We start from the raw sequence: 11,187 nt of genomic DNA on the forward strand, positions 1-11,187 counted from the left end.
CAAGCAACAAACATTATTTTCCTCCAATTTTTAGCATCCACCTTTGAAAAAAATTAAATCCATCCAATTTATCTCTAATTTCTATTTATTTTGGGTTAAATTGTAATTTTGAGGGGTAAAAAGGTCATTCCGTTAAATTTGCTAACGGAAATTAGACGGAAGTGGATGAATGCAACAAAAAGCAAACTTCAGGTGGTGCGCTGAAAAAAAAAAAGTGTTTATGTATTTTTGAAAAAGGCAAAATAAACAGGTGGACGGTTGTAAATTTCCCAAGAATATATCATCTGGCTCAATTAATTCAACCTTCAGCAAACACCGAAAATGTCAGCAGGGGGAGTCTTCACTCTTGAGATATAATGACAGAAAATGCAGCAGATGAATCCGACATTCAACACCCTCTTAATCAAAAAGCAGAATCTACAAATCATCAGTTAAAACATGCAATGGAAAAATCCCTTTTAATCAAAAAGCTTCAAGAAAATTTTCTTGCAAAATTTGAGATAGCATTTATCCTACACGCATTGCAAAGGAGAAGCAACAAGGCAATGTAACTTTCCAAAATGTTAGAATTCTTTTCATTGATTGTCATTTCTCTAATAATGAATAAAATTATCTTTCTTAAAGCGCCTAAGGAATTTTTGCTCTAGAATGGTTGTCAAAATGATTATAAAGAGAAGATTGGTATGCCAATCTTTTGGGATGTGGTCATGCCATATGCCAATCTTTTGGGATGTGGTCATGCCATATGCCCATGCCAAACTCGGCCAACGCAGGAGTAACCCGCATTGCCAAGTTGGCTTGTGCATTTTGCCCAAGCCAAGATCAAATGGCCTGGTCATTTTGCGCACACCAACCTTGAGCAACGCGAACATGATCGCATGTCGTTGCCCATTGCAATATGGGCGACAGGAGGCCATCTCCCATTAATTCCGTTTTTTTTTTAAAAAAACTTTTTTATGTAAAAATTTACTAGCATTATCTTGGAGGGGCTTATTAGGCCCCAAATTGGATTTGAAAATCATAAAATAGAAAAAAGCACGGTAAAAAAATGAAAGAATTATGCAAAAATGAAGCAAACACTAAAACAAAGCAAGATGGCAACTCGTGAAAAGATCAGGCGATGGGATGTCGCCCAGGCAATCGCCGCATCGCCCAGGAATTTTCACATGCACAATATCTTTCGCTTGCAAGATGCTACAAGGGAAAAAATTGAGAGACGTGCCTGTTACTCAAGTGAAATGTGTTGTCGCCTAGACTTACAAGCATCTGTTAGCCTAGATAACAGATGCTTGTAAGTCTAGGCGACGTGTGTTATCACCCAGATCAGAGGCACTTGCAAGTCTGGGGCGTGTACTTGTCACCCAAATTATGGGTTTCGTCATCAAGATCATGAAATAACCGATTTCATCATATTTTACTAATTTATGAGTCTATTAACTCACATTAACCATCTAATGTACTCATATTGCAATAAAATGGACAAAAGCAGCCCTTTGTACCAAACCCACCTAAAAAATTACAAACTGAACAAACTGTAATCTTAACTTCTTCTCACAAAAATTGTTGTTTCATGAATGTGATAAGTGTGAAATGGAAAGTGTTCTGTTTTTTTTTTACCCCTCATTTGTGAAGATCGGGTTTGGCTATTAGACTATCGAACAATCGAGGTTTGATTTTGTTTGTTTTAGAGGTATTTCGATCCAAAAAGTTTGTTAAGTGGTTGATATTGTCAGAAAAATAGAGGTATAGTCTTTTTTTTAAAGTGAAAATATGAAAGAGGTCAAATTCGTAAAATTCTCAAAATTGTTTTTGTACAACTATTTGGGGTCGAATTATTATTCATTATTAATTTCCTAAAAAGAGAGAAGGCTTTAATCATTTTGCTAGTGTATATCACAACCTCAGACAGTCGCTATACAATGACTAAGCCCCCTTTATGATTGAGGTTGAAACTCAATAACTTGCTAATCTCATAATTTTTTTAAAAAATAGTATTTGGTAAATTTTTTGTAAAAATAGTTTACGGGGTTGCTTTTTATAAGCATTCATTAAATAAGTAATTAAACTTTTTTAAAATTCCTATTATAACTTTAATATTTTAACAAAAAGACAATTATATCTTACTTTTCCATAAAACCTAATATATAAACTATTAGATATCACATCACTAGCACAATCAAATTACTGCTACAACTATTGTATGTTCTCTCTAGTATTAAGGTTTTGATTAAGTAATTATTTTAAGCTTATTTCTATTTTGGTCATTATATAATAAAACAACACTTTCATAATAAAATTTACTGAAGACATATACTCCACTTTTCGAACTCACAACAACCGCAACAACACAGTTTATCAAAGATTGAACAATTTTCTTAATCAGCAGCTTATTTCATCCACACACTAAAAGTAGCTTATTTAATTAGCCACCGCTATCTCAAACTAGTCCTAAAATCTATTAAAAATTGAAACTTATTTATATCATAACATTAGGGAAGATAAGATTTTGCTATGTTACATTGAATGTACCATACACAACCAATAAGAACCACACAATTATGTGGGTCACACAATTTATGTGGTTCTTGTGGGTTGTGTATGGTACATTCAATGTAACATAGGGACCCCCGGAAAGATAATGAAGTATTATGTTAAACGTCCAAAATTCCAAAAGGCAATAAATATCCATATTAAAATTTTAGATATTGATGTGTTTTTATTATCACCATCCAATAGCATAGCCAAAAAAATCAAATCAACGGAGATAAAAATTTTAACCAAGATAAAATAAAAATATATAAAATATCAAAATTATATATTTTGAGACAGTAAAATCTCTTGTTTTAAAATAAGAGCGTTGTAAATATTTATGTAATTTTTTAAATAAATTTAAACTTAAAATTTTCTACTACATTTTGAAACTAAATGTAATATATTTAATTAATCCAAGAGAAATAAATTTTTAATTTAACGAAATAAAAAAAAATTATCTGTAATTTTTGCACTAAGCAGGGACAACTGTCCCAACTTATCTTCTAGTCGCTCCGCCGCTATCACCGTCAACTGACCTAAGAAAGTCTGGCTGTTGCCAGATAAGTGCATGCATTATAAAAGCAAAACTTGACCCGTTCCTAAACTGGAAGACTAAGCAGCGCCTGTGGGGTTACCCTGCCCATGCAAGTTGCCAAATGAAATCAATGCCCACATTTCCCAGTTAACACAGAGTGACAATGACTCAATAACGTCCCTTTCTATTAAACACAATTGTTCAATTAATTTCTCATCACTTTAATTATTTGCTCTATTTTTATCCGATTCAATCACCGATTTCTTTATTAAATATATCCTAGCAGCTATCTGTCAACGGCAGCAAAAATGGCTTGCGTCAAAGCGCTGGCCGAATCTCCTGGCCTCACCTCCATTCCTTCCACATACAACTTCACCCAAAATCAACACGATCATGAAGCTGTTTCAGAAATCGACCCAGAAGATTCGATCCCGGTTATTGATTTCTCTTTACTAACCTCTTCCAGCCCCGATCAGCGGTCCAAAGTCATCCAGGATCTCGGTAAAGCCTGCAGGGACTGGGGCTTCTTCACGGTATAAGTATTTAAATACTACACATGTCTCGACTCATCAAAAGCAAACATATACAGTTCAAATACCTGCTGAAATATGATGCCCAACCTAATATTAGTATTTTGGACTTGTCTAAATGTATTACAGACTCATAGTTGAAATACAGACCAAATAAAATAATAAATAAACATAGTCCTACATTCATATATGACTAGAACAGTCGGCTTCACCGAGAAACCGAGGAGGTGTGTAACCAACTGAAATAAGAAATTATTGCAATGCTATAATTTCTCATTCCATCAAAATTTTTATTACATGCATGTCTCAAGTAATTCTTTATGTTAGATTTTTAAATTTCAAATATTTTTAAAAAGAAATAAAAGTTAATGGTAATCCTTAACTTGAGATAACTAGGGGGAGAGGACCAATGTTGTTGGCTTGTTCCCTAGACTCGGGTCGGAATACAATACCAAGGAAGATCGGGTTACTAGTTGGAATTCATATAAATTCTTGGATAACCTTACATCTGGCTTATCAAGTTTATAATTGTTTCATTTTACCCCTAACCAAAATCCTAATTCAGCGGTACTTGAGAACTGTGAAATTAATTACAATAAAACATATAGTAGATGATCTTATAATGTTACTGTGACTGTTTTATCCCGTAGTTTTATGTTCATGTACTTGTATAAATTTTTTTACTGATGTAAATATTCTTGTGGGCTTTCATCAGGTAATAAATCATAATGTGCCTGAGAAGTTAATGGAGATGACGATGGATGCATGTCAAAGATTTTTCAACCTTACGGAGGAGGAGAAGAGAGAGTTTGCGGGGAAGCATGTTTTGGACCCAATAAGATGTGGTACTAGCTTTAATGCTTCAGTTGAGAAGGTTTTCTTTTGGAGGGATTTTCTCAAAGTCTTTGTTCATCCTGAGTTCCATTCACCAAACAAGCCAGTTGGATTCAGGTATTGATTTTAAAAATTGGATAACACTGAAAGACTACAAAATTTATGACACCTTCAGAAAGTTGGGATCATCGTAAGAGGATCAAAATTTCAATAATAATAAACATGAGTACTGCTTTTTGGATCAAACTTTGCTGTCCGTTGCAATTTAGAGCAAAACAAATTATTGTCGTTTCTCTATGGACACTAGCTCTTTCCAGGCCCAACTGATTTAAGTATTAATGCATACATCTTCATTATGCAATTTGCTTGAAGTCGATGTTTGTGGGCAAAGCTTATGTTACATTAACTGTATGTTACAGCTATAAATTTTTAAATCTTTAGAAAAGATAATAATTATTAAAAAAGTTAATAAGTTTTAATGTTTTACATTATACTCCAGGTTGTTTACACCCAAGCTGCAATATTTCAATTTTTTTGAAATTCTTCATTTATATTTATAGCAAAGTTAGTATCAAACTGTTCAACGATTTTTTCTATCTTATTTAATTGAATCTTTAACTTGTTTAATTTTATATCTATTAAGTTTTTATTCATTATATTAATAATCTCTTGGTTTAATATATCATGATTTTTAATGTTAAAGTCTTTTATGAATTGTTTAACTTTATTAAATTCTTTACTTAGTTGATCACTTGATCTCTTAACTTTTTAATTTATTTTATATTCCTTCATTTAAATTATTAATTTCTAATATTTTGTTTACCATTTCTATATCATTTATAGATAAGTTTAGATTTTCTAATTTATTTAATAAATATAGTGACATTCAATTTAATTGATTATTTCTCCACATGTTTGAATCATTGATAAGATCAAAGAATTATAATCTTTTTATTAGAGGCTTTAGTAATTTATTCATTGTACCATCGTTTTAATAATTCATTAGATTTATAAGATATTTATTACATATAATATCTCTTATAATTCATGATACTAAATTTATATTACAAAATCTGTGTGATGGCATTGATGATATGTATTTAAGAAGGAAAATAGATTGAATGTGTGTGTGTGTGTGTTAGAAGAAAAAATTAGTTTATGTCTCAAGAGAGACAAGAAATTATAAATGTAAGTGCAAAAATATATTCAAAATTTGTGGATCTTTATGAATATAATAATCATTTAAATCTTTATAAAAATGTTGTAAAAACTTTATAAAGTTTTAAAAATAAATGTAGAAAAGATGGATGAAAAAATCATTTAATTATAAAAAATCAATGAGGACTTATTTGAAAAAATAAGTAAACATATGATTAGAAATAAAATTTTCTGTAAATATCTATTTCACCTGTACTTTGTTTTATGTTAAAATTATTTTTATCCATTGGATTTAAGAAAAATCAAAATCAATGGCCTATATTCATTAGTTGTTTGTTACATTATATGTAACGTAGGCTTTGCCATGTTTGTGAACCATTATTATATCGTACGATAAGATTAGTCAATGATTGACAAGCGGTGCCCTCATTTAATGTCATTTTCTTTTTCTTTTTTAAATAGAGGGTTAACAAGATTCAGATAATTTTTTGGTGTCTATTTATCTAATAATTTGAATTAAAATAATTAGTTAAATAAAATTATTTGAAAATTACTTAGTCAAGTTCTTTAATTTTTTTTTAAGGTGAGATTGGAGGTGGTTAATACACGATAGAAATTTTTTAGTTCCTTATTTTTCTTAAAATTTGACCTAAACTGATCAGTCAAATAAAATTATTTAAAAATTACTCGACTAAATAACAGCCAAATTTCATTTGTCATTAATAACCAAATTACCAAAGTAGCTTAGTTTCAGTTGCAAGGACTTGTCTTTGATTACTGTCTGTTTCTGGTGGCTGCTGCAGTGAGATTTCACTAGAATATTGCAAAAGAATTAGACAAGTTGCAAGGGAGTTGCTTAAAGGGATATCAGAGAGTTTGGGATTGGAATTCTGCTACATCGAGAGGGCCATGAATCTAGATTCAGGTTTGCAAATCCTGGTTGCAAATTTGTACCCGCCGTGTCCACAGCCTGAGCTTGCAATGGGAATGCCCCCTCATTCTGATCATGGCCTATTGACTCTCCTCACACAGAATGGGATTTGTGGTCTTCAGTTGCTACACAATGGAAAGTGGGTCAATGTCAATGTTGTCCCTAACTCATTTCTTGTTAACACTGGTGATCACATTGAGGTATCTTCTTGGATTCTTAATGCCAATTCTACCATACATAGTCCTATCCTTAAAGAAATTTTGTCAAAATGATAAAAATCTCCTTGATGATTCAGTAAATTAACTATTTTTGTCTTATCTACTCATCAAAATTATAGTGCATTTTACAATTTTATCCCTGATGTGGTAAAATCATCATTATCGAAAATTTCTAGAAATAAAATAATAAAAGATAAAAAAGCTGAAAATTGATAGAAATTTTTCTAACGGCTGAATAATTTTGATGGGTTTCAAAACATGAATAAGCAAGATATTTTTTTTTTCAAATTTTTTAGCCTAGTTTCTTTTTCTATCCAAATCAAATAAATATCTATTTATATATGTTGTAGACTATAGAGGACTTCTAGAGGTTGGAAATGGGTGAATCCGTATTTTATAAAATATCTGCACCTGAAAAATATGTGTGTGTGTGTGAATTGATCACAAGATCTGTTTGCTTAATGCCAGATTCTGAGTAATGGCAAGTACAAGAGTGTTGTGCATAGAGCTGTCGTGAACAACAAGATGACAAGGGTATCGTTAGCCATTGCGAACGGACCATCTCTTGATACGGTCGTTGAACCATCGAAAGAGTTGATAGAACGTCAAAGTGAAGCTCCGGCATACATTGGAATAAAATACAAGGACTTTTTGGAACTTCAGCAAAGCAACCAACTTGATAATAAATCTGTTTTGGACCGTGTGAGGGTTTGAATTTATAGCCTATACATGAGTGGATTTGTGAGAGCATTGAAGCTTTAAATTTAAATTTAGTTTTATAATATATTTTAATTTAAGTGTATGTTTGATTTTTATATTTTAAAATATATCTCAAACAATATTTTTGACATTAATTAATTTTTTTAAAAATTAATTAATAAATTAACTAATAAATATTGGTGTGCAAGATCTAGTATTTTTTGTATATGTACAACAGTTTTACTGATAATTATTTATATTAAGAAGCAATATATGATATTCTTACGATGACCTTACCAATAATTTTAATATAAAAAATTAATTTATCAAATTAATCTTAAAAGTAAAATTATGATAAAAAATTCATATAAATTTTCATGTTACTTTTAAGATTAATTTGATAAATTATTTTTTTTATTAATATCCCAACAATATTGCTACAAGGATATTATTGGTAAAATAAAGAAATAAATAAGGGATAAAAGTATAACATATTTAACAGTAAAATTGTCTTAAACTATTTTTCTAAATCTAAAGATTAGAAAGTTACTTAACTCAAAATATAGAAATTGAATAAATATTTACCCACCTGTAAGAAGTAAGATTGAAAAAAAAAACTATGAAATTTTTAAATTTTTACCACGGTAAATGTGGTAATTGTGAAATTATAAGTTTTTATCATATTAGGTATGTTAATTGTTAATGGAATGTGTTGGATGTGCTTGAGTGGGTTAAGTTAGGTTTATGTTTTATTAGTGGAACAAATGTAAAGTTAAGATGTAATTAGTTTTATTTATTTGTGTGGTGTGGATTAACTATGTATTAGTATAAATAGAGAAGGAGGGAACACACCTCTCCACACCTTTTCTTCTCTTCTTTTCCCTCAAATTCTTCTTCTCATCTCTCTTTGTAATATATTTTTAATAAATAAAATTAGTTTTATTTCAATTTTCAAATACTATTTTTTTAATGATGTGTTTTTTAATTTTAATAATTTCCTTTATTTCAAATATGTTTAGTTAAATATTAGTAGTTAGGGTGAGGTGAAACTCTTAGCAAAAAAATTTGATATAATCAAATTTTATTTTTAATTGTACAAATTGAAACATTTTCTATTTAATTTTATCCATATTTTATATTTTGAAATTTTGATTTATTGTAGACAAAAATGGGAGTTTGGCTCAATGAATTCTTAATATCTTAGTATAAAATATGGTAAAATGGTATTTTGACTTATTGTAGACAAGTTGAGTTTGACACATTAAGTTCTTAATCCATAATAAAAATTAATGGGAAAATTATTTTAATTTATACAATTAACCTTTTGGGAAATAAAATAAAAATAAAAAGAATTTGTTAAATTGTATTTATTACTAGGAGTAGATCCATAACCTAAATAATTCAATTTCATAATTTTTCTTAAATTAAATTGTATATTTTTAATTGATATGTCTTAAAAGGGATTTTTAACTCCCAAGTATAAGAGTGTCTTATTATATTATAACTCGGTGAGTCCGAAATTGATCCACAGAGAAAGGATTTAATTTGTTTATTTAAGTTTATAAAAAAATATATATATTTACAATTTACTTTAAGAAAAACTATGAAATTGAATTAGTCATCTATTTTTTGTGTTTTTATCTTCTACTGATTTGTTGTATACATATCGTTGAATCAATCTTCGAGAAAGCAGTTTGTTTAAATAAGGGAAAATGACAAACATACCCCCAACGTTTAGGTAAAGGGACAAAAAATCTCCTAATGTTTCAAAAAAGAAATTTACACCCCCATTTATTATAATTTTACCATTATACCCTTCTAGCATATTAAAAAAATTATTAGATTATCCACTTTATCCATATATTGTTATTAAAATTATAAATAGACAAATTGGATATTATAAAAAAATTATAAATATACTTTCATTACCCAATTTTTCTATTTAAATTTTTATCAATAACTAATTTTCAAAAAAGACATCCATACGCCCAAAATAATTGTAAATAAATTATAATTTTAAAAATAAATTGGTTATTAATAACCAAATTTATTTAAACTTTAAACTTGTATAATTAACAATTCTCCACATGTCAATAATTTAAACTTGTACATTTATAACCAATTTTCTATATTGTTTATTATGGTATTAATAACCAAATTTATTTTTAAAATCATAATTTATTTAGAATTTTTTTTAAGTGTGTAGATGTCTTTTTTGAAAATTGGTTATTGATAAAAATTTAAATAGAGGAATGAGGCAATGAGTGTATGTTTATAATTTTATTAACAATAAATAGATAAATTCAATAATCTAATATATTTTTTTATATGCTAGAAGGGTATAATGGTAATTACATATTAAAATTATAATGAATTGGGGTGTAAATGTCTTTTTTGAAACATTAGTGGAGTTTTTGTCTCTTTGCCTAAACGTTGGAGGTGTGTTTGTCCTTTTCTCTTTAAACAATAATAACAATAATAATACCTACGTTTGTGCTATTTATTTCAGCCAGTAGTACTGGCTAAGGATCTAACTCAGATTCTTCATTTTCTACTAATCGCGCATCATCACTAACTTTGTTGATTGTTCAGGGCTTAGAAGTGAAGAGTGTTTGATCGAGAGGTTTAAGAAAATTCTTGAAGACTATCACTACCCCTGCCCTGAGGGGGGATGCCACTGATTTTTCTAATCAATTTTTTTTTTAATCTTGTATGAGTGCTTTAAGCAATATCAATCAATTGTAGTGAAATCAAGACCGTGCTTTAATAAAAGAAGAAATTAATCCATTTTGTGCATGTAATATCATTTCATCTGTTTTTTGTGTTTGTATCTTCTGCTGATTTTTTGTATACTTATTGTTGAATCAATCTTCGAGAAAGCAGCTTGTTTAAATAATAATTATAGTAATAATAACTACATTTGTATCATTTAAATTTTAAGCATATCTACTCTTAGGGGTGGTTATTGCATCCTAAGAAAAAAAAATAAAACAAACCCTTATTTTATCAAAATCTTATATTACTTAGTTGTCTGATTTAATTTAAACTTAAACTTTAATGTACCGCCTAACAATCTTCAACTTACCTTCATTTATTGCTAAGAATACAATTAAAAGGTTCATCAATGTACCCTCGTTTGTGCTTATCTTCTAAAAAAAATTAGGGTGAATTGAGATTTTCATACTTCTGAGGGTAAATGAAAGATTGTTATTGCGAGGGGATGAATCGAAGTTAACCCAAATTAGTATAAGAAAAATTTTCATATATTTGTGCCATTTGTTTGCCTCATCTACTAAATAGATAACGAGTTTTCTGTGATTAGATTAATATTATGATGACACTTTGAGAGACCTTTTTGCAAATTGCATCCAAAATGGAAAAATCATTTAAATAAAGAGATAAAACAATTTGTTGGGTAGTTACAATTGTTAGGCAACACAGTGCAAGTCATCGTGTCACAGGAATGAGAATTTTTATTTCATCAACACCTGAAAATTTCTTTTGTTTTATTTAAAATAAAGTTATTGGAAATTACAAAATAGTTTAAATAATTTTTTTAAACGCAAAGACGTATTCTTGTAGTTTATTTGAGATAGCCAGTTTGACTTTAATTTAATATATGTTTTTGCAATTGAAACTTAGATTCTTCTTTACTTTTGTTATTTAGCTAAATAATATAATATTTATATTTAATTGATGACTTAAAAAGAGTTAAGGTATTAATATGTTAGTTTTTTCATAGATTGTAGA

The 11,187-nt window shown here is 28.9% G+C and overlaps 1 protein-coding gene across 1 annotated transcript; it reads left to right on the plus strand.

Annotated features, from left to right (window-relative positions):
- Positions 1–3,268: 3,268 nt before the first annotated feature.
- Positions 3,269–7,497, plus strand: LOC18033472 (protein DMR6-LIKE OXYGENASE 2). The gene is made up of 4 exons (XM_006420776.2): positions 3,269–3,600; positions 4,313–4,548; positions 6,393–6,720; positions 7,207–7,497. The coding sequence occupies exons 1-4, from the start codon at positions 3,376–3,378 to the stop codon at positions 7,450–7,452; spliced, it is 1,035 nt and encodes a 344-aa protein (XP_006420839.1). The 5' UTR covers positions 3,269–3,375; the 3' UTR covers positions 7,453–7,497.
- Positions 7,498–11,187: the final 3,690 nt, after the last annotated feature.

The sequence above is a fragment of the Citrus clementina genome, unplaced genomic scaffold, assembly GCF_000493195.1.
Source record: "Citrus clementina cultivar Clemenules unplaced genomic scaffold, Citrus_clementina_v1.0 scaffold_9, whole genome shotgun sequence".
Lineage (NCBI taxonomy): Eukaryota > Viridiplantae > Streptophyta > Magnoliopsida > Sapindales > Rutaceae > Citrus > Citrus x clementina.